The sequence below is a fragment of the Microcaecilia unicolor genome, chromosome 3 (genome assembly GCF_901765095.1).
Source record: "Microcaecilia unicolor chromosome 3, aMicUni1.1, whole genome shotgun sequence".
NCBI lineage: Eukaryota > Metazoa > Chordata > Amphibia > Gymnophiona > Siphonopidae > Microcaecilia > Microcaecilia unicolor.
In genome coordinates, this window is record NC_044033.1 from 21,060,064 (window position 1) to 21,085,119 (window position 25,056).

Consider the following 25,056-nt stretch of genomic DNA (forward strand, 5'->3'; position numbering starts at 1 on the left):
TGTCTCCAGGAATCTATTAAATCCTTAAGAGGTCCCGCCAGGATTTCTGTAAGGTCCCTCAATATTCTTGGATGTATCCCAATGTTTTGGTGTAGATTAGGAATTGGTTGTTGGACAGAAAACAGAGGGTAGGGTTAAATGGTCATTTCTCTCAATGGAGGAAGGTGAACAGTGGAGTTCCACAGGGATCAGTACTGGGACCATTGCTATTTAACATACTTATAAATGATATGGAAATCGGAACAAGTGAGTTGATTAAACTTGCAAATGACCCGAAACTATTCAAGGTTGTTAAAACACATGCCGACTATGAAATATTGCAGGAAGACTGGGCATCCAAATGGCAGATGAAATTTAATGTGGACACATGCAAGGTGATGTAGGTTGGAAAGAATAATCCGAATCATGATTGCCTGATGCTAGGGTCCACGTTGGGGGGTCAGCACCCAAGAAAAAGAGCTAGGTGTCATCTTAGATAAAACATTGAAATTTTCTGCTCAATGTGTGGTGGTGGCCAAAAAAGCAAACAGGATGCTAGGAATTATTAGGAAAGGGATAGTGAATAAGACTGAAAATACTATAATGCCTCTGTATCGTTCCATGGTGTGACCTCACCTTGAGTATTGCATTCAGTTCTGGTTGTCGTATCTCAAAAAAGATATAGTGGAATTAGAAAAGGTTCAAAGAAGAGCAACCAGGATGATAAAGGGGATAGAACTCCTTTCACATGAGAAAAGTCTAAAGAAGTTAGGGCTCTTCAGCTTGGCAAAGAGACTGAGGAGAGATATGATCGAGGTCTACAAAATCCTGAGTGGTGTAGAATGAATAGAAGTAAATTGATTTTTTTTACTCGTTCCAAATGTACAAAGACTAGGGGACACTCAAGGAAGTTACATGGAAATACTTTTAAAACAAATAGGAGGACATATTATTTTCACTGAACGAATAGTTAAGCTCTGGAACTCATTACAAGAGGATGTGGTAACAGTGGTTAGCGTATCTATGTTTAAAAAAAAGGTTTGGGCAAGTTCCTGGAGGAAAGGTGCGTAGTCTTCTATTGAGACAGATATGGGGAAGCCACTTCTTGCCCTGGGATTGGTAGCATAGAGTGTTGGCACAATTTGGGTTTCTGCCAGGTACTTGTGACCTGGCTTGGCCACTGTTGGAAACAGGATACTGGGCTAGATGGACCATTGGTCTGACTCAGTATGGCTACTCTTATGTTCTTATATATATCTTTAGCAGGCAACTGTGGTCCTTCTCGGGGACTTTTCTGTGTGAATGTAGAGTATTCAGTACGTCTCCATTTTTTTCATCACTCTCCCCATAGTATCATTCGGCAGCCAATTCCATTTCTAGCCTTCCTCCTTTCTCCAGGATATCTGAAAAAGGTCTTGTCACCTATTGTAACAGCTCTGACCATTTTTTTTCTTCCACCTGTGCTTTTGCTAACTGTAGTCCTCTTTTTGCTTCTTTGAGGTTTACCTAACAATATTGTCTGTGTTCATCTTGAACGTTGTCTCTTTTGCCTTTATTTTTTCAGCCACTTGTTTAGAAAACCACATAGGTTTCCTTTTTCGCTTTCATTTGTTTACTTTTGTAATATAAAGATCTGTTGCCACCAGGGGCTTAGCCAGACTTCGGCGGGAGGGGGGGTCCAGAGCCCGAGGTGAAGGGGCACATTTTAGCCCCCCCCCCCCCCCGGCGCTGCGAAACCCCCCGCCACCAACTTTGAACCGCCCCCGCCATTGTCGAACCCCCCCCCCCCCCACGACCAGCGACCCTCTCAACCCCCCCTCCCGCCGCCATCAACCCGCCGTCGCCTACCTTTGCTGGCGGGGGACCCCAACCCCTGCCAGCCGAGGTCCTCTTCTTCCCAATGCCGTGCAGGACGTCAGACTCACAGAAACAGAGTGAAGCCTTGCAATCCTGTGCAAGGCTTTGTTCTAGTCTGACGTCCTGCACGGCATTGGGAAGAAGAGGACCTCAGCTGGCGGGGGTTGGGGTCCTTCGCCAGCAAAGGTAGGCGACGGCGGGTTGGCGGCGGGAGGGGGGGGGGTCGAGAGGGTCGTCGGCAGGGGGCTCCAGGGGCAAATCTACGGGAGCCCAGGCCCCCGTGGCCCCATGTAGCTACGCCCCTGGTTGCCATACTAATAGGTCCTCTCAGCTTGTACCACTTCCCTTCCATTTCTCCTATGTCTACGCACCCTGTCAGTTCTTTCTTCAGGTACTGTCCCATTTTGCTAAAGTCTTCATGTTTGAAATCAAATATTTTGAATTTTTTGTGGTCTGCACTCCACTTTAGCTCTTATATCAAGTTATATAGTGTGATGATTATTATTGCCTAGGTGGGCACCCAATCGAACCTTTATATTACCTCACAGAAAGTAAATGCACATATTTTGCACCTGCTGTTTAGCATACACAAATTCGCTAGGCTTTTTTGCATTTTCATATATTTTATGTACATAATTTCAAGCTCTTCCCCAACTCCAGACCCGGGTGTGCCTCCATACAGATCAGATAAATTTATGCATATAAAGGGTGTATGCACATAAGTTTAAGTGCATGTACTCCTAGAAAATTAGCAGATTAATTTGCATGAAAATAACCCACAGACATACCTTTTAAATTTTTTTTCCTTAACCTGCAGGTAGTCTAACTTTATTAAAGCACCATATGCATTAGAAAATGTAACTAAGTTCATATTTTTTTATTTAAAATTTATCTAGCATTGGTGCCTAATGAAAGAATTGAGACTTCACCCAGCATCATTGATATTGACATGTTTCACTTGCTCGTAAGTATTTCTTAGAACAGATTAGTATTTGATAGGAACCACAATAGTCAGTCCTTAACTTTGAAGAATGATGGTATATAATTTATAGACTTGGCCAGCTAGGGCTGGGAAGGAACCGAGTTCAACCCTAATATTTATTAGACTGTAAAATGGTACATTTGTGGTAGACTGTCAGATGAATCGGGATCTTTATCCCTCTGCAGTTTAATGTTGCAATGCCACACGTTAAGGGCATCAAGGGGAATCAAAATGGGAGGTAATGCCAGCTATGTTACGAAAGAAGAGTCCACTGTACTCTTTTGCAGCATGGCGGCATAGGATTGAAGTAGATCATGATTAGGCCAAAAGCCGAGGAGTTAAAGAAAGTTAGCAAGCAGAAGAGACAAATTACATTCCTTCAAACAAACCTTGTATGCTCGCTTTCTTTCATAACAATCCAAACAAACCTTAAGGCTTTCAACTTTGTTTCATGCCTTTAAATTCTTTCACCATGGTTTTTATAAAGCATCAGGGTATTTTGCATGATACGGTATATGTGGCCTAATTCTCCATACAGTGCTTAAAATTGTGTGTGGAAATGTGGGCACGTAACAAGCTAATTAGCGCTTATAGTTGGACGCTAATAATTATCGGCGCACATTGGCATTAAAATTTATGCACGCATTTTTAGCCATTAAGATCCAAAAAGGGGGTATGGCCATGGGGGATTGGGGATGATCCTGTAATTTATGCATAGTTTTATAGAATAAGGGAGATCCACGCGTAATTTAGCCGCGAGGGTTTGCACCAGGTCTTACTTGGTGTGAATCGTTGTGCCTAAAATTGGGCACAGATCCCAGCACCAAACGTCATTCTGTAAACAGCACCCAAACTCTGTGTGTTGTTTATAGGATAGCGCTTAACGTGAAGTTTTATCAATGCCGATTGTTCATCACCGTATATAGAATTTTGGCCATGATGACTAAGTTTGTGAAGGTAATGTCAGTTATGATGCTAAATTCCCTTCAGTCATAGTCTCCTATTACATCTGTACTTCAATAATTTTATTCAAATTCCTGTTTCATATGTTGCCTAGGTGAGCTTGGAGCTGGCATTCCCCAGTATGCAGTGCCAGGATTTTTCAGGAACTAGTCTTGCTACAGGAGATCTTCATCTCTTCCATCTTGTCACCATGGCACAAGTTGTACAAATCTTGTTAACCTCATCAGCAGGTAACGGAGTACCTCTCTCAAAATTTAGTTGTCTCTCCCTTTATATGAAAAGCAGTGTGTCACTCCAAGAATGTAATGTTAATGTAGTCAAACAAAATATATTTTATATCCTTTAGAAGGCAAAGGAAACTGGCTTACCATAATTGTCACGTCCTGGATGCAAGAAAAGTCATGTTTCTTTGTGTAGAATGAACACAGGAATTCTGCTGCTGAAATCATGGTATAATTCCTCATTTTAAAGTGCTGATAGTAGGAAATGCAAGGTGACCCATCTGAAGAGACATCACAGACAGTGGTAGCCTATTGATATCACATGATTCTCAGGGGATGGAGGGAAAGAGTGCACTTTGTTTCATAACATCCTTGTCCGTCTCAATAACATAAGTACATAAGTAATGCCACACTGGGAAAAGACCAAGGGTCCATCGAGCCCAGCATCCTGTCCCTGACAGCAGCCAATCCAGGCCAAGGGCACCTGGCAAGCTTCCCAGACGTACAAACATTCTATACATGTTATTCCTGGAATTGTGGATTTTTTCCAAGTCCATTTAGTAGCGGTTTATGGAATTGTCCTTTAGGAAACCGTCTAACCCCTTTTTAAACTCTGCCAAGCTAACTGCCTTCACCACGTTCTCCGGCAACGAATTCCAGAGTTTAATTATGCGTTGGATGAAGAAAATGTTTCTCCGATTTGTTTTACATTTACTACACTGTAGTTTCATCGCATGCCCCCTAGTCCTAGTATTTTTTGAAAGCGTGAACAGACGCTTCACATCCACCTGTTCCACTCCACTCATTATTTTATATACCTCTATCATGTCTCCCCTCAGCCATCTCTTCTCCAAGCTGAAAAGCCCTAGCCTCCTTAGTCTTTCTTCATAACAAACAGACTATGGACTTTTCCTCCAGGAACTTGTTCAAACCTTTTTTAAATGCAGATAGGCTAACCGCTGTTACAACGTCCTCCAGAGCTTAACTATTCAGTGAGTGAAAAAAAAATTTCCTCCTATTTGTTTTATACTGACGTATTATATCTCAGAATGCTACAGCAAGACTTATAGAAGGTTGCAAGCGATGTGACCACATCACACCATTTTTGCAAAAACTTCACTGGCTACCAGTACAATACAGGCTAAATTTAAAACTGTCTGATCTTCAAGGCCCTTAAAGGAAATGGTTCCAAACACCTGAAGAATAGGATATCCTCTTCACTAAGGTCCTCTCAAGGACTGTCATTAACCACACCCTCTCCAAAAGACATTGCAAAATAATATATTATGATGTTTACTCCCACGTGATAATCAATTTACTTAGGGCTGGTCACCACAGAAGACCAGCCCTAAGATAAGTAAATTGATTATCACGTGGGAGTAAACATCATAATATATGTGATATTTAAAAGTACGAAGATTATCACAGGGCGAGGAGTCATATTATTAATAAACTTGGAGCATTGTCTAAGCTTCCCTCGGCAACTAATGGAAACTGAATGGGAATAGAGACTTTTCCTACTACCTTTTAGGATTTGGGAAAGAACAGTAGAGTAGACCTAGGAGGGGGGGTAGTAGGGGGGGAAGTCCATTTGGAGTTATATTAGCCCTTTTCCAGTCTGTTACAGACATCTTCCGGGGAGAGGTAGGAGGGCCATCAGAACACAGGCCCCCTGGCTCTCTCGCGGAGGGGAGTAAGTTCCCACATTTTTTTTTTGTTTGATTTTAATTCAATGATTTCGATTGTGAATGTAAAGCTGACACCTGAAAGTGGTTATATTTCGGGGGTTAATGCATTTGAACATATGATGCCAATTGGTAGAAGGGAAGAGATGGGGAGGAAAGTGTTGTTGAAAAATTGCTGTTAATAGATCCTGTTGAATAAATGTTAGCTATTAGTACATAAAAAGGGGGGGGGGGGGGGATAAAGTTAAAAGATTAATGGAGATGAGTAATATCGCACAATTACCGTACTTAATGTGTGTTGATTGACTGTTGTGATATTTACATTATGTAAACACCATTTTTGTGCTTCATTAATAAAAACTGTTGAAACCTTAAAAGTACGAAGATTAGAAGATTAGATACCCAGACAACGAGGTAGGGAGGGTGACGGTGCAGTGATGTGAGGTGCAGCATATTTCCATAAGACAAGCCACACGGAGTAATATGCAAGAAATGAGCACCAACATCAATATTTAGACACATTAGAAGTTTCACAGCAAGTTATAAAAAAAAGACAAAATACGGTTTCTTTATACCAAATACAAAAAGTAAGCCGAAACCAGAAAGAATAGATACCCCAGGAAGAGAAAAGTACTATATTGAGTTAAAATTTAATGCCAAGAAGTGCAGAAACCCAAAAGAGAGATACCGAATAAGAGGGGAGAGTTTAGTAAGCTCAACTCAGGAGAGAGACCTTGGGGTGTTGGTGTCGGAGGATATGAAGGTGAAGAAACAATGTGACAAGGCGACGGTCGTGGCCAGAAGGATGCTAGGCTGCATAGAGAGGGGTATAACCAGCAGATGAAAGGAGGTGTTGATACCCCTCTCTACAAGTCGTTGGTGAGGTCCCACTTGGAGTATTGAATTCAGTTTTGGAGGCTGTATCTTGCGAAAGATGTAAAAAGACTGGAAGTGGTGCAAATAAAGCTACAAAAATGGTATGGGATTTGTGTTGCAAACTGTACGAGGAGAGAGAGACTTGCCGACCTGAACATGTATACCTTAGAGGAAAGGAGAAACAGGTGACATGATACAGACGTTCAAATATTTGAAAGGTATTAATTCGCAAATGAACCTTTTCCGGAGACGGGAGGGCAGTAGAACTAGAGGACATGAATTGAGGTTGAAGGGGGGCAGACTCAGGAGTAATGTCAGGAAGTATTTTTTCATGGAGAGGGTGGTGGATATGTGGAATGCCCTCCCGTGGGAGGTGATGGAGTTGAAAATGGTAATGGAATTCAAACATACGTGAGATAAACACAAAGGAATCCTATTTAGAAGGAATGGATCTATGGAATGTTAGCGGACATTGGGTGGCAACGCCAGTAATTGGGAAGCAAAACCAGTTCTGGGCACACTTCTACGGTCTACGCCCTGGTCATAACTGAATAGATATGAAAAGTTCAAGAACAGTGCTGGGCAGACTTTTACAGCCTGTGCCGAGAAAGGCAAGGAAAAATCACACTTGGGTATACATTTAAAGTATCACATACCATATAAAATGAGTTTATCTTGGGCAGACTGGATGGACTGAACACGTCTTTATCTGCCGTCATTTACTATGTTATTATATGTAACATTGTATTATATCTCCGGTATTTGACTTTCAGTGCTGTTAAATGTGTATAGTTTTTATATTGTTTCATGGTAGTTCTATTATTAGATTTCAATTTACTGTTTTCAGGTTTACCTCATTTATTGTATTTATGGTCTTGATTATTTTATTATTGTTATTCTGTTAACAAAATTGTAAGTTTCATGTTAAACTGTACCTGAGATACACTGCGTTGGGTGAATCTCTTCATAAAGGCAGTTAATAAATCCCAATAAATAAATATCTCAAATTCTTTCAATCACAGTTCCATGTAGCACAAGTTCCAAAAGTTGCAAGCCTCACAGGAGTGCTTTACAGATTCTCAAAATGTTTATTCAAAAAACATCAATAGTAGCACTGACAAAACTAACTGGATTTCAGATCCCAATCTCAGATTCTGCCCTGGAACATAAAAACTCACAAAATGATGCTATTAATTTTAAAAACAAATATTAAAACTTTTAATTAAATTCTAGCTTTTACAGGCATCCAGTGAGTTTTAGCCAAATACAGTGTTATAATAATAATTTGCTCAATCATTTGTGAAATGAACAGTACCATCCTTGAATTCTTCCACCTCTGTGGAGGACTGAATTCACCACTGTGGAGGACTATATCCTTAAACAGCCTCACCCCTCTTCCCTGTGCCCCTTTACTTGGGATACCACAATCTGTACATGAAATGAGATTGAAGGGGGGCAGACTCAAGAAAAATGTTAGGAAGTATTTTTTCACGGAGAGAGTAGTGGATGCTTGGAATGCTCTCCCGCGGGCGGTGGTGGAAATGAAAACGGTAACGGAATTCAAACACGCGTGGGATAAGCATAAAGGAATCCTGTGCAGAAGGAATGGATCCTCAGGAGCTTAGTCAAGATCGGGAGGCGGGGCTGGTGGTTGTGAGGCGGGGATAGTGCTTGGCAGACTTATACGGTCTGTGCCAGAGCCGGTGGTGGGAGGTGGGGCTGGTGATTGGGAGGCGGGGATAGTGCTGGGCAGACTTATACGGTCTGTGCCAGAGCCGGTGGTGGGAGGCGGGGATAGTGCTGGGCAGACTTATACGGTCTGTGCCAGAGCCGGTGGTTGGGAGGTGAGGATAGTGCTGGGCAGACTTATATGGTCTGTGCCAGAGCCGGTGGTTGGGAGGTAGGGCTGGTGGTTGGGAGGTGAGGATAGTGCTTGGCAGACTTACACGGTCTGTGCCAGAGCCGGTGGTGGGAGGCGGGGCTGGTGATTGGGAGGCGGGGATAGTGCTGGGCAGACTTATACGGTCTGTGCCAGAGCCGGTGGTGGGAGGCGGGGATAGTGCTGGGCAGACTTATACGGTCTGTGCCAGAGCCGGTGGTGGGAGGCGGGGATAGTGCTGGGCAGACTTATACGGTCTGTACCAGAGCCGGTGGTTGGGAGGCGGGGATAGTGCTGGGCAGACTTATACGGTCTGTGCCCTGAAGAGCACAGGTACAAATCAAAGTAGGGTATACACAAAAATTAGCACATATGAGTTATCTTGTTGGGCAGACTGGATGGACCGTGCAGGTCTTTTTCTGCCGTCATCTACTATGTTACATCACAAAGGTATATAGTCCAATAATTCACTAACTTCTTCTCCAATCATCGATATGTGACATTTTTTCTTTTCTTTTGAAACACTTCATTTTTCCAAGAACCAGGCATTAATGCAGCACTTGCCACCATCATTTATTAAGCTTTGTCGGACCACACCCTGAGGCAGCATTTGCAAAATGTGCCGCATGTTGGTGGTGGCAGCGTTCGTGTCCTGCAATATTTGACAGATAAGTGATAAAATATATAATTTAAAGTGATTTTACCTTCAAACACATTAAGAAAAAATAGAAATATGTTTTCATTTAGCTTTGATTAAATTTTATGTTTTTACATTTTAACTGTATATGCATGAAGTGAGCGATAAAAGAGACAATTTAATGAATTTTTTATTTTTTCACCATTTTAGAAGAGAATGGCATGGATCAGGAAAATACCAATGAAGAAGAAGAGCTAGCAGTGCTTTCTATTTATAAACATTTATATCAGTGCACAGGAAGGTAAGATACAAATACCACTGCTTAAAATAACAAAATCTTTCCTGTTAAATCAATCGAGAGTCTAAAATGCTATTTTGGTTGTAATATGTTGTATTAACTTTTATTTTTTATAGGCAGCCTGAAAACTTTGCATACAAAAAAAACAAACGTTTATTCAAAATTTTAGATTATAAAATTATTTTTATCACATTCTCCATTTATTTTCAGTGCCTTAAAAGAAGTGTCTTCTGGCTGGCATCTGTGCAAGAGTATAAAAGCTGGAATTCTGCCCTTCTTAAGGTGCTGTTCCTTGTTTTACCATTATTTAAATGGTGTCCCAGCCCCCCAAGAACTTCAAGGTAAAATTCTCTTTTCAAAATGGGCCTTGCTAAAATGTGTCACAGCTTCATATGACAGCTCGTGTAGCAGGTACTGTAAGGTGTGTTGTGGTGATTTCTGTGGTGACTGGAAGCTGGGTTCACAAAGGAAGCCCAGTACACAACAATCTGATACAGGAGCATAGCCATGGTGAGGGCCTGGGGAAGCACAGGCCCCTCCAGTTTTGTCTCGTTACCCTCTCTTTCCAACCATCCCCCTCTGACTACCTTGTGCTTCCTTCTAAGTTTGCCTGCAGCAGTAGTGACCTTTGCTGCCTTGGCGCCTTCCCCTCTGCTACTACGTCCTTGCCCACATGGAGACAGGATGTGGCATCAGAGAAGAAAAGTTACTGTGAATTGATGAAATACTATTATGGTTCTTCTATGATCAGTGATTCTTAGATTCTTATGGTTCCTTCTTTTTTTCCCTAGAAGGCTTAATGTTTTTCTGAAGGAGCGAAATAAGTGCTTAGGCATGATTTGTTATAACAATCTAAGAAAGTCAATATACAGTAAAGTTTTAATTTATATCATCTCATAGAAATGTATTCCAATGTACTTGATACTTGTTTTCAGAAACGTAGTAATACAGCAATCTCTCAACATGCAGAAGAGCTGCGGTCCTGCAGTTTTTATTCTTTCCAACCCAGTGAAAGTTGGAAAGAGTTACATAGAAGGGGTCAAGAATATCTGTCCATCTGCAGACAAAATAACTCTCCAAAAGTTTAACAGAATGAGATGAAACTTGTTTTGGAGCAAAAACTGGTGAAAAGATACATCAGATTTGAAAATGGTCCCGATCAGATTGGGTTTTCAAAACTAAAAAGCTCCCTCTCCCAAAATATGGCCCGATCTATTTCTATGGGAAAAGCAGTTCTAACTTCTCCAATATGAACACTAAGTTAAAATGAGACACGACAGTTAAGAAAAGTTTCCTTTCATTTTATCTCTCCCTGTTCTGCACTTTCCCATCCCTGAATTGCCCACACACCCCAAAACTATCCTCCTTGGGAACTCCTCCAGCACCCCTTAAATTACCCACCCCACCCATAAAACTATTGGGAAGTCTAAGTAGCATGAGTAGTCATAGTAACATAGTAGCATAGTAGATGACGGCAGACAAAGACCTGCACGGTCCATCCAGTCTGCCCAACAAGATAACTCATATGTGCTACTTTTTGTGTATACCTTACCTTGATTTGTATCTGACTTTTTCAGGGCACAGACCGTATAAGTCTGCCCAGCACTAGCCCCACCTCCCAACCACCAGCCCCTTGATTTGTATCTGTCTTTTTCAGGGCACAGACCGTATAAGTCTGCCCAGCACTAGCCCCGCCTCCCAACCACCAGCCCCTTGATTTGTATCTGTCTTTTTCAGGGCACAGACCGTATAAGTCTGCCCAGCACTAGCCCCGCCTCCCAACCACCAGCCCCTTGATTTGTATCTGTCTTTTTCAGGGCACAGACAGTATAAGTCTGCCCAGCACTAGCCCCGCCTCCCAACCACCAGCCCCTTGATTTGTATCTGTCATTTTCAGGGCACAGACCGTATAAGTCTGCCCAGCACTAGCCCCGCCTCCCAACCACCAGCCCCTTGATTTGTATCTGTCTTTTTCAGGGCACAGACCGTATAAGTCTGCCCAGCACTAGCCCCGCCTCCCAACCACCAGCCCCTTGATTTGTATCTGTCTTTTTCAGGGCACAGACCGTATAAGTCTGCCCAGCACTAGCCCCGCCTCCCAACCACCAGCCCCTTGATTTGTATCTGTCTTTTTCAGGGCACAGACCGTATAAGTCTGCCCAGCACTAGCCCCGCCTCCCAACCACCAGCCCCTTGATTTGTATCTGTCATTTTCAGGGCACAGACCGTATAAGTCTGCCCAGCACTAGCCCCGCCTCCCAACCACCAGCCCCTTGATTTGTATCTGTCTTTTTCAGGGCACAGACCGTATAAGTCTGCCCAGCACTAGCCCCGCCTCCCAACCACCAGCCCCTTGATTTGTATCTGTCTTTTTCAGGGCACAGACCATATAAGTCTGCCCAGCACTAGCCCCGCCTCCCAACCACCAGCCCCTTGATTTGTATCTGTCATTTTCAGGGCACAGACCGTATAAGTCTGCCCAGCACTAACCCCGCCTCCCAACCACCAGCCCTGCCTATGCCATCCAATCTCCGCTAAGCTCCTGGGGATCCTGAGTGATTTTATAAGATGGACACATAATTTTAAGCAGTAGAGTACATAACCCATATTGCTGGTGATAGTCATTTATGCACAGTTTTAGCCTCATACGCATATAAATTATGTTTTATAAAATACTATCTAGAGCAGCCTATGGCCCGCAGGTGGCCCAACAATGAATTTTATGTGACCCGCAAGCATATCTACCCTTTCCCTTCTGGTGCCGTGGGACTGAAGAACAATACCTAGCCCAGCTTGCTTAGTACCAGAACTTCTGCGCAGAAAGGGAAAGGGGCTTTGGTACCACATGCATGAAGGCTCTGCTGGTCCTGACCCCTCTGATACGTATGGAATGTGTCAGAGGAAGCGGGGCCAGCAGGATCTTCGCGCATGTGGTACCAAGGCTCAAATGCAAAGTTAATTACTGGTACTGAATGATTTGAGTCAGGTATTTTCTTCAGTCTCACAGTACCAGAGGAGAGATCTGCTTGCAGTGAGTGAAGGGAAAGAGAGACAAGGGATAATGTTGGCATTGGGGGAGGAGGGAAGATAGTGAGGGGAACTGCGGCATGTGGATAGTGGGGCAAGGAAGAGAGAGGGGAACGGCAGCACATGGATAAGGAAGAGAGAGTGAACTTCGGCACATGGATAGTAGGGCAAGGAAGAGAGAAGGGAACTGCGGCACGTGGATAGTGGGACAAGGAAGAGAGGGGAACTGCAGCACATGAATAGTGGGGCAAGGAATTGAGGGGTGAGCGGCGGCACGTAGATAGTAGGGTAATGAGAGAGGGGAACTGCGGCACATGGAGAGAGGGGAACCACAGCACATGGATTGTGAGGCAGCTGGATGGAGAGGGGTAGGAAGGAGAGAGATGCAGGAGACCATTGTGAGGGAAGGAGAGAGAGAATTTTTCCAGACCATGGGTGTGGGGAAGGGAGATAGGGAAGATGAGAAAAGGAGACCATATGTATATGAAAGAATTTCATATGGGGGAGATTTTATGTGTAAGGAGAGAATTTTGTAGGGAGGAAGGCAAGGAAATTTTGTGTGTGGCCCCCTAGGAATAGTGCTGACGTTCATTTGGTCTTCCGTATAAAAAGATTACTCCTCCCTTGATCTAGACCAAAAGAACAGTAATTTGCATGTCACACTGACAAAGCTTGGTGTAGACACTTAACACCAGCTCTAGGGCTGATGTAGATATCTGTGCGTGCCATTTAATGCCAGTATTTTATAAAGACCTGCCTTTATAAAATAGACCTTACATACCTGTCTTAAAATGCATTAACTCGGCAACTACCTTATAAAATTACCTCCATAGGTCCTAGATTTTTGTAATGACCAGGGAAATCCAAAATGGTTGGTGAGCGGAGAAGGTAGAAGTGTGCAGCAGGAGGAATGTGGTGGTCTGGGGGAAGAAGCCAGTGGCAGTTACAAAATTCTGCTAGAAGTTTAGAAAAGGATTTGAAAGGTATACAATAGGGAAAATGATGGTTTCATGCATTACTGAACCTTCTGGAATGTTTGGAATTTATTTTATTTTCAAATAAGCTACATCTTGTTTTGAGAGTATACAACAAAGCAGTTCACAATATGCTAAGTATTTTAAAAAAGTAAAATTCTGTACTGCGTCTGGTAGGATTTCCCAGAGTAGCAAAGAAACCTGCCACTGCCTTTCTAGTACATACCAATCATAATAGTAGTCAGGGGCTGGAGGTAAGTGAGAGAGCGAGGGTAGGGAATTGAAATTTTATTTATTTTGTAGCATTTGTATCCCACATTTTCCCGCCTATTTGCAGGCTCAATGTGGCTTACATTTGCCGTAATGGTGGTTGCCATTTCCCGGTAATAGAATTACAAATTGTATTGCGTTAAGGTGCATACATACATGGTAACATACATGGAACATAACATATATGGAGCAGATCATGGTATATATATGTATCATGTACATACATACATGGTAGAGAAGAATCCATTATGGTAGTGCTTCTCATGTGATAAGATTTCGGTTTTATGTAGATCGTGTATAGTGTAATCATTTAGTATTTAGGATGGATGTTTATGGTATGCCTTCTTGAAAAGATCTGTTTTCAGTAGACTTCGGAAGATGGTTAGGTCTTGCGTTGTTTTCATGGCCTTTGGTAATGTGTTCCATAGCTGTGTGCAGATGTTTGAGAAACTGGTCGCATATGTGGATTTATATTTTACCCTTTACAGTTAGGATAGTGGAGATTGAGGAATGTGCATGATGATCTTTTTGCGTTCCTAATAGGCAAGTCTATAAGGTCTGACATATAGGTTGGGGCTTCTCCGTAAATGATTTTGTGGACCAGTGTGCAAACTTTGAACGCAATTCGTTCTTTTAGTGGGAGCCAGTGTAGTTTTCCTCTTAGGGGTTTGGCGCTTTCGTATTTCGTTTTCCCAAATATGAGTCTGGCTGCTGTGTTTTGAGCAGTTTGAAGCTTCTTAATGATTTGTTCTTTGCAGCCGGCATAAATGGCATTGCAGTAGTCTAGATGGCTTAGCACCATCGATTGTACCAGGCTACGGAATACTTCCCTTGGGAAGAAAGGTTTGATCCTTTTAAGTTTCCACATTGAGTAGAACATTTTCTTTGCTGTATTTTTCGCATGGTCTTTGAGTGTGAGATTTCGGTCAATTATGACTCCCAGAATTTTCAGGCTGTCTGAGACCGGAAGGGTATAGTCTGGGGTGTTTATGGTTTTGGGTTTGTTTGTGTTGTATTGTAAGGACGGGATGAGACATTGTGTTTTTTCTGCGTTTAGCTTTAGTTGGAATGTGTCCATCCATGAGTTCATTGTTTGGAGGCTGTGTGTGATTTCATTTGTGATTTCGGTTATGTCTTGTTTGAACGGGATGTATATCGTGACATCGTCTGCATATATGATTTAGACCAGGCTAGAAAGATAGTGCATTAGCTAATTCTAGCTTGCCTGTGTCAAATTTTGATTTGCCTTTTGTTTGTTGTCTCTTTGGTCCAGCAGTTTTCCTTCTGTTCCTTTGGGCTTCAGGCCTAATCAGAAACTGTCTATGCCGGTAGTGTCACTATGAGCTGTTAAACGTGCATCCTAGTTATGACCAATAGGTGTCACAATAGAGCATTGGCTAGGATTTCCTCCATGCCATGGAATGACTGTGAATACTGCCTCTACTGTCTTCTCAGCCGGAGGAACAAATGTATTTGGGCTGGGAATCAAACTTAGGTCTTCTGCAGAGCACTGCAAACTACTTGGTGCTGAAATAATTGGCTAGCCCAACATTTTTATTTGTATTTTGGCCTGTTTCAATCGATTAATGATTGAACATGATAAATAAAAAGTATTACATTTTTAACTCCTGTTTCAATCACATAGATGTTGGTGGCTTTTTGTGCTGTAGTATTCTGCTAACCGAACATAAGACTCTTATAATTTCCTTCTATTTTTTCTGTATTTTCAGTAAATGGGCCCAACCAGTTTGAACATTTATGTAGCTACCTTTGTCTACCAACGAATCTTGCATTCCTTTTTCAAGAAAATAGCAAAATGGCTGCTTTAATTGAAAGGTAAAGGTGGTGCGTGTTTTTAAAAGCAATATGTACAAATATAATATTGAAACATGTAATGCTTTATATATGGTATTGACATTCCATTCCATTACTTAACCTATCTCTTTCAAACAGAGATAAAGTAAAAGTTCTAAAAATACTAGTAAAAAAGGCCCATTTCTGAAAGAAATGAAACGAGCGCTAGCAAGGTTTTCCTCGGAGTGTGTATGTTTGAAACAGTGTGTGTGAGAGTGACTGTGTGAGACAGAGAGAGTGAATGTGCGAGTGTGACAGAGAGAGAGTGAGACTGGGTGCGAGTGTGTCTGTGTGAGAGAGAGTGTGTGTGTGAGATTGAGAGTGTGTGCCAGGGGCGCCCCCCCCCCTTCCCTCCCAGTTCCAGGGTTGCCCCCTTCCCTCCCTCTGAGTTCCCTCCGAGTTCCAGGGTCATCCCCTCCCTCCCTCCGAGTTTCAGAGTCCCTCTCTCCGAGTTTTAGGCTCCCTCCTCCCAGTTGTCCCTCCTCCCTCCCAGTTCCAGGGTCTTCGGCCCTCCCTTCCTCCCTCCCTTCCAGTTCCAGGCCTTCTCCCTACGAAGTTTAAAGGTCATCTTGACTTACCTTGTTGGGGTTACAGCGGCCGCCAGCAGCGGTAAAAGGCGTGCAGGCTCGACCCTTCTCTCTCTCTCAGCTGTGGTCCCGCCTTCATTTCCTGTTTCCACAAGGGCGGGACCACAGCTGAGAGAGAGAAAAGGGCCGAGGCTGCACACGTTTTACCGCTGCTGCCATCGTAACTCTGACTTGGTAAGTGAAGATGACTGTTAAACATCAGAAGGAGAGGGCCTGGAACTGGAAGGGAGGAAGGGAGGGATGGCGACACCCTCATGTTTGTGACGTTGCTTTGCCTGGCAACTATGCTGCGTCCCCTTCCCTCTCAGTGTTCAGCCCTCGATGTCATAACATTATGACGCGAGGGCGGGACAGTGAGACAGATGGTTACAGGCACAAGGACCCTACGAACCCTTCAGTGCCACGGGAGTCAGCTTCAGAACATTGGAGTTGGAAATTATTATATAGGATAAGGTGAGTTAAAGGAGCTGATTTGGGAGCTAACTTAATCTTAAGATGACTCTCTACTGCTGCAGCTCCAGTCCAGCGGTGATCATTATGTTTTGCTTGGCTCACTAGGGAAAGACAACACTAATGTATCATTTTCTTCTGTTACACAAATGGATGTTTTCTGCAGTAAAGAGACCTCAGCAAGATAACTTGGTTCCTGATCAGTTGGGTATTATTGTCCAGCCAGGTGATGTGACTGAAAATTACATTATTACAATTTGTATAGCCCACTACTTCCATAAACAGGTTCAGTGCAGATTGTGGTAAAGACAAAAAGCATATCAGAATATGAGAGAGGGTTTTTGAGATATGGAGTAAGCTGGTGGACAAGTGTTAGGAGTGCTTCTGAACAGCTAGCATTTCCTTCGTGAATGTCCTCCTGCAGTGGTTAAGAGGAAAGGGAATGCACAAGCCTATCCCTTAGATCCTGTGTCTCTCCCTTCAGAGTCAGTTGATACCTTTGTCATTTGGTCTCCAGGAATCTCAGGGGGTCTTTTATGAAGGTGAGTTAGCATTTTTAGCTGAAGCAGTATGGCTATTCTTATGTAAAATTGTGGACTTTTATAAGTAAACGAGATAATGGCTATTTTTTTAATTTGATTTTGTTTGCATTATACAGACTTTATTATAGTTCCTACTGTTTCTGGTACAAGTTGATAGGGAATGTAATTTAAAAAAAATATGATAGAGAGTGGCACAAATGCAGATAATTTTCATTGCAGGCAAGCAGAGTTAAATCCAGAAATGGAGTAGGTCTTTGGTATTGCAGCAGGAAGAAGTGAGGGCTGACTTGATGGACTTTGTGGTCTTTCTGCACCACCATCCTGAATTTCAGTGCTGGACTGTTTAGAACTGTCCACTACCTTCATTGTTTTAAAAAAAGGAATAACAGCACCTGCAATAGGCTGTATTTTCTGAAACTAGACAAAGTAGGATTTCAGAAATGGCAGAGAACTGTCCTTGCCAAAGCTTTCTTACCTACTCGTCCTTCCCTCTTCGCCAGTTGTTAACTTGATGGGGAAGAAGCTTTGACTTTAGCTTTTATAGACACTGTAAGAAGTCTCATTCAATTGTGGTACCTACCAGCTGATTTAAAAGTGCATCTAGGACAGAATCCTAATGAGAGACTGTATTTTGGATACTAAGAAAAACAGGAACAAAAGTGTCAGGCAGGGGTGACCAGACTCCAGAACAGTTTTGATCAGTAGTAAAAAGAGAATTATCATTCTGCTATCAATCAACAGGGCTTTAATTGTATTATTTGATTTGGTTGATACTTGGTGTGCATTAATGTCATTTCTTTTCTCTTAAAGCTGGTGCAGTAACAAAGAGATATTCAGATACCTGAGAGGTGAAAGGTCATCTGTAAGGTATGCTGTTTTCGTGTACATGGATTTTATGCAGCACCGTGGTGTTAGGGGCACAGCAGATATGGGTATTGGCTAATGCATTGTTGTGTCCTTTGATAACTCCCTTGATAACAGATATGAGTCTGCCTAAAAAAAAAAGTTGTCAAGCATTTATTTAGAGAAAAAAAAGATTTCACCATATTTTACCTGATTTCAAAGTTTTTACTTTTCACTATCATGTAGTAGCCTTTGTAATAAAGTATATCTGGATGAACAGATTCATTACGTGGTTTTAAAACTGTGTAATACATGAGGATGAAACCCTTCTAGAAAGATAGAGCATACATACTTATTTCAACAAGCACATTGGTGTGATGTAGTGCCGTAGCGAGGGTGGCTGACACCCGGGACGGGTCACCGCTGCTCACCACCACCACCCCCCTCGGTGAGCACCTCTCCCCCCCCCCCCCCCCCCCCCCCGGAGCGCATTCGTACTTGCATAGGGAAGCAGCGAGGGGCGATCCGTCCCAAGTGCACATCGCTGGGAGCTGCGTCGGCTCCGTTGGTTCCCTGCTCTCTCTGCCCCGGAACAGGAAGTAACCTGTTCCGGGGCAGAGGAAGCAGGGAACCAGCGAAGCCGACACCCCCCCCCCAGCGGCGTGCACCCGGGGCGGATCGCCCCACCTCCCCCCCCTTCCTATGCCACTGGTATGATGTAAAACCTGTGATTGCTCCATGCAGAACAGAACTAAAATTTCAAAAGGCAGAAGCCTAGTTCAGTATTACTTTTTCTTGTCTCTGACATTTCAGGAGAGAGTAATTGAAACCACTCATAACAGATGCAGATTCTGTCCCAGTGAAATTCATAGATTAAGACTTTTCATGTTACCAGAACATCTTAATAAAATTACTTCCCAGGTTTATGATAGATTTTCCACATGTTGCAGCTGACTCTTCGAAGAAAAGAACAGAAAAGAGCATGGATCTTTCCCTCAATCAGTGGCGTACCAAGGTGGGGGCGGTCCGCCCCGGGGCACGCTGGTGGGGGGGTGCTGCGCGCCTGCCGGCTCTTCGTGTTCATGCTCCCTCTGCCCCGGAACAGGTTACTTCCTGCTCCGGGGCAAAGGGAGCATGAAAACGAAGAGCTGGCAGGCGCGCAGCACACCCCCCCAGCGGTGTGCACCCGGTGGGGTTCTTTCGCCGGGGGATCGCGCTGCACACGGGGGGGTTTCTTTTGCCGGGGGGTAGGGCGGGCGCTGCACCCGGGGGGGCGCATCGGCGATCCGCCCCGGGTGTCAGCCCCCCCAGGAATGCCACTGCCCTCAGTTATCCCATTTTCTCTCCCTCCTCAGCTGTTTCACTTCTCTTGTCCCGGGGTGCTCTCTGTCTTTCCTTTTCAGTGATTTCTGTGGGTAAAAAGTGTTGTATCACCATAAATTGGCTGAAAATTGTCTGCCTTGTAGATGGGTAAAAAGCTACATGCATGTGGAAGGTGTCCCAGGGGAGGGACTGAAATGTGCTGTATTTTCAGAAGTACCCATGCCTCCTTTTGGTTTTTAAATACCAACGTAAACAGGTGCAAGAATGCATGGGTACTTTTACTTTGAAAGATAGTGCAAAGTCCACAATTAATGTACCTACAAGCTTTGTCCGCAGTGCTCTTAAAATTTCTAGTACCTTTTTAGTTCTCAGTTGTGTATCCTACCTCTGACTCTATCCCTCTTCATTACAGTTTGCATAACACCACCATAGTACAGTGAAGGAAAAAAATCTCATTATAGTATTACTTTGATACAACAATACCTGATTGAGATTTGTTTTTGAAATACAGTAGGCAATAAATGGATGTCATGCTTATCCTCTAGATGTAAGTAGCTTCCAACATGCAGCAGTAAAGTTAAAGATCTATTGTAAAAATAGGAAGAAGCCTAACATGCACTTGAATCCCAACCTCTGTGCAATATATTGTACTCAGGGTTCCCTGTGATCTTTGGAAGTGGCTACAAAATTCTGAACCACTGTGAGAGATGGGGGAGGAGGCGGCAAGTCATTCAGAGGTTTCCTGTGGCAGCAGCACCAGCACCTTGTAATCACCCTCTCTCTCCTGAGCTTAGCAGGTGGCATGGGAAGAGAAGCAGCAGTATCTCGGTCACCTTCTTTCTACCTGGGCCTAACTAGACTGTTTGAACCAGACAGCTGTACAGTGCCCTGTACAATTCAAAAGGCTCAGTCAATCCTGTGTAACAGAAACGCAGGAGGCGGCCTGAGGCACTGCCACTGCTCTCCTGCCACCCATACTGTGCGAGAGGGATGGAGAGATAGGGTTGCTGAGCTGAAAAGGAGCTGGAAGATGATAGAGGGGTTGTTTTATAGGAGGGAGGAGTGGGCTGGTGGATAAAGATTTGGGGTGGGGAAAAGAATTGTGTGAAAGAAGAAGTAAGGGAATGGGTGCAGGGTGAATCCGGGTGTGTGTATATTTGTACTATGGAAGAATGAGAGAAGGCACCTGGGATGGATAGAGAGGAAGAGGAAGGACTGACAGGACCAGAGTAGAGAGGTAAGGGGAAAAGAGTTGGAACTGCAGAAGGAACAGATCCTTCTACAAAATTCAAGACCCTCACTTCTCATCTTCTTTTCCTTTTTTAACTAATTTATCTTCCCTCCTTCTCTAATTATCCTTCCAGTCTTCTAATTTTCCCTACCCTCAGTCCATCCTTGCTCTTCTCTCCCCATCCCTGAGATTTCTCCTTTCTATCCTTCCCTACATCCCTCCTTGAGATCCCTCACTCATAACATTCCCAGAACACTGAAAGGCAGCATATGAAGTATCATTAAACATTAAGATAGATTGTACAGACTCAATGTAAGTTTGCAAAACTACTTTCTTATATAAATGTGCTGAAGGATCTGTACCTAAACTGCCATGGGAAATTAGGGACTATAGTAATATTTTCTCTTTGATTTAAAGGTGGCCAAGGATGGGGCAAGACGTAGGGGCTCAGGAAGTTTATTCCAGGCATAGGGTGCAGCGAGACAGAAGGCGCGAAGTCTGGAGTTGGCAGTAGTGGAGAAGGGAACAGATAAGAAGGATTTATCCATGGAGCGGAGAGCACGGGAAGGGGTGTAGGGAAGGACGAGTGTGGAGAGATACTGGGGAGCAGCAGAGTGAGTACATTTATAGGTTAGTAGAAGAAGCTTGAACAGGATGCGAAAACGGATAGGGAGCCAGTGAAGCGACTTGAGAGGGGTAGTATGAGTAAAGCAACCCTGGCGGAAGACAAGACGGGCAGCAGAGTTTTGAATCGATTGGAGATGGGAGAGGTGACTAAGTGGGAGGCCAGCAAGAAGCAGATTGCAGTAGTCTAAATGAGAGGTGACAAGGGTGTGGACGAGGGTTTTGGTAGAGTGCTCGGAAAGAAAGGGGCGGATTTTACAAATGTTGTAAAGAAATACTAAATAGTAGTAGTAGTAGTTTTCTAATGTTTTTCATGGTGCTAGTCAGAAATTCTTTTTAGCTCTTCAGCACCTCTGACCCCACAGCCATATTTAGATTACTTCCCAGTGAATGAGCTCTGATTACTTAATGTCGTGTGTGTGGGACTATAACCAGTATGGACCTATCTGATGAGAAGCAGGAGATCATTTGTGAGCATGGCTTCACCAGGGGTACAGGGAGCTTTCAGGTGAACTGCTTAAGTAGCTTATCATCAAATAACTCAACAGTCGCATTTGAAGTGAATATTAGCTTGTGCTGTTGCTCCAGATGGTACAGCTGTGTTTATGATATTCCATAGATACTTAGGCTTGGTTGTTAGTTATTTTATGTAGTTATTTATTAGGATTTATTTACCACCTTTATGAAGGAATTCACTCAAGACGGTGTACAGTAAGAATAGATCAAACGTGAGCAATAGGCAAATACAGCAGTAAAAATATTCAAATAACAATACAAAGTATGGCATGGTATACTACTTGCAATGTCAACACAATACATAATAGAACATTTTAATTGACAGTGAAGGATAAAGCAAAGATGGAACATATAAATAGGTAAGAGACTAAGAAGAGTTAGAAAGTAAAGTGACTGATTTAAAGAAAGTTGCACATGAGGTCAGAGATGGTTTAATATTATCTCAACTAGGATAGGAGTGGGTAAACATATAGTTATGTAGAACAGAGCACAGAATGCCAATAAAATTGTATTATTAATGTTTTTACTAGTAGTGATGGGAATGACCAAGGCGATGAAACAGGAAGTTCTCACCCCTTGTTTTTCCTCCTTGCTGATTCCTGTGGGATTGCTCGTCTTTTCCTCCCTTGGTCTTGACTTGTAATGATAACATATTGTTTTATTTGTTTTAGCTATCCAAGAGAATCTAATAAATTAATAGACCTTCCTGAAGATTACAGCTGCCTCATTAATCAAGCTTCTAATTTCTCGTAAGTTTTAGGTTAACATAACAAGTGCAAAGTAAACTTTTTTTGTATTGCAGTGATGAATCTCAGAACAGTTATGTATGTTAGGGATGGGTGACTAAAGGCTGCAAGTCAGTACAGCTAGAAAATATTCAGTTGGCGGCAGTCAGGTCACCACTGGCGTTTCGTTATGCCCAGATATTCAGTGCTGGGTCATGTCTGGCTATCTCTTATCTGGCGCTCCATGTAAGAGAGAGGAAGTTGATATCCAAGTGGCAGCACACAGAACTCTGGGCCCAGGCATCTTTACTATAACGTTAGGATGGCAGGCCGGTGGAGCAGGTTTCAGGAGGGAGGAAAAATGCTGCGTGGGTTGGGGGGGGGGGGGTCCGGTCACAAGCACCTCTCAAAATATAGGCCCACTGGTTTTGAACCCAGTTAAATTCCAGTATGAGGATTTCAACAAACATCTTCAGCACATCATTTAAATCAAACTGGAATAAAAGGAATCTTTCACTGGTTCTGTTGTTTGGGAAATGCTTTTATGGTAATCCTGCACAAACCATTATCCTTTTTTTTATTTTTCTATATGTTGACCTTCTTTTATTTTGTTTCCACCCTCAAGATGCCCGAAATCAGGAGGTGATAAAAGCAGAGCACCAACACTCTGCCTGGTCTGCGGGTCCATGCTTTGCTCTCAGAGTTACTGCTGCCAGACAGAGGTGGAAGGTGAAGATGTTGGTGCATGCACTGCTCATACCTACACTTGCGGCTCTGGGGTGAGCGTCTTCCTCAGGTTAGGACCCTTTATTTTTTTTTTAATTTCCTTGTTTCTTCCTTTGTAAGACTTCATCTATCTATTGGGATCCTGTAGATTAATAACAGCATGCAACGTTTTAAAGAATTGCTGTTATTCCTGCTCTGTTGCTGACTGGAGATGCCACTAGTGCAGGGTTTCCATACCCAGTCCTCAGGACACACCCAGCCAGTTTTGTTTTTTGTTTTTTTCTCCAGGATATCCACAACATTTAGTGGAGGCAGTTCATGCAGATCTACTGCATATTCGTTCTGGATGTCTTGACCACCTGACTGGCTGGGTGTGTCCCCTGGACTGGGTTGGGAATGCAGAAATCAAAGCTACATCTCCCTCTGAGCACACGACAGTTATAAACTGGAGACTGCCACCCTCTCCTCGAGTTCAGTATATCATGTTGCATGTATTAACCAGGAGCTAAAATCTAAAGACTTCAGATCAGTAGACAATACATGTTTCACAATTTCTTACATTGGTATACGTGAGACTAATAATGGAAATCAGTAAAGGGCCGTTGATAGATCAGCGTTGGAATCTCATTAGGTCCTTCAGAGGACGTATTCGTGGGCCATTTCCCAGCCCTTCCCAACCTGCAGATAGTGTTGCTTCCTTACAGATCTTAAAAGGTCTTAAGTGTGACAGTGTTAATATTATGTCTAAAATTAATTAAGCAAACATTGTCCAGGTTGTTTTTTTATGCTCTCTCACAAGGACTTGCATCTCATTTACTGGGATCATTCACAGATCTCTCTGAATTTTATTGTTAAGAACTCTAGGACTAAGGAGGCTAGGGCTTTTCAGCTTGGAGAAGAGACGGCTGAGGGGAGACATGATAGAGGTATATAAAAAAATGAGTGGAGTGGAGCAGGTGGATGTGAAGTCCAAAAATACTAGGACTAGGGGGCATGCGATGAAACTACAGTGTAGTAAATTTAAAACAAATCGGAGAAAATATTTCTTCACCCAACACGTAATTAAACTCTGGAATTCGTTGCCGGAGAGCGTGGTGAAGGCGGTTAGCTTGGCAGAGTTTAAAAAGGGGTTAGATAGTTTCCTAAAGGACAAGTTCATAAACCGATGCTAAATGGACTTGGGAAAAATCCACAATTCCAGGAATAACATAACATGTATAGAATGTTTGTACATTTGGGAAGCTCGCCAGGTGCCCTTGGCCTGGATTGGCCGCTGTCGTGGACAGGATGCTGGGCTCGATGGACCCTTGGTCTTTTCCCAGTGTGGCACTACAGGGTGGTGAACGCTTGGAATGCCCTCCCGCGGGAGGTGGTGGAGATGAAAACGGTAACGAAATTCAAACATGCGTGGGACAGGCATAAAGGAATCCTGTGCAGAAGGAATGGATCCACAGAAGCTTAGCTGAAATTGGGTGGCGGGGGGAAGAGGGGTTGGTGGTTGAGAGGCTAGGATGGGGGAGGGCAGACTTATACGGGGTCTGTACCGGAGCCGGTGATGGGAGGCGGGACTGATGGTTGGGAGGCGGGAAATACTGCTGGACAGACTTATACGGTCTGTGCCCTGAAAAAGACAGGTACAAATCAAGGTAAGGTATACACATATGAGTTTATCGTGGGCAGACTAGATGGACCGTGCAGGTCTTTTTCTGCCGTCATCTACTATGTTACTTATGTACAAAAATTTAAATTTCGAGTCTGCTAGGGACACTGAAAGTACCTGTATGTAATAGCCAAAAGAAGACATTTCTGTTCTAGAAAGCACTTTTGCTATGTTGTCAGGGCTCTTGTGTATGTTTTTCAGGCAGCATGGGACATTTCAAGGCTTTCATATACTAGTTTCATTTCTTTCTCTTTGGGCTGGTAAAGCACCAGCTAGTTAGCTGGATGCCATTTCACTTTTTTTTTTTTTTTTTTCAGGGGTTGAGCA

The 25,056-nt window shown here is 43.3% G+C and overlaps 1 protein-coding gene across 1 annotated transcript in view; it reads left to right on the top strand.

Moving 5' to 3' along the window:
• UBR2 (ubiquitin protein ligase E3 component n-recognin 2) overlaps positions 1-25,056 on the top strand; it is a 282,054-nt gene that overhangs the window by 250,222 nt on the left and 6,776 nt on the right. Inside the window, 8 exon segments of the mRNA XM_030195781.1 lie at positions 2,733-2,800; positions 3,876-4,011; positions 9,290-9,380; positions 9,588-9,718; positions 15,379-15,484; positions 17,892-17,948; positions 22,290-22,367; positions 22,969-23,139. Coding sequence (XP_030051641.1) covers positions 2,733-2,800; positions 3,876-4,011; positions 9,290-9,380; positions 9,588-9,718; positions 15,379-15,484; positions 17,892-17,948; positions 22,290-22,367; positions 22,969-23,139 — 838 coding nt within the window.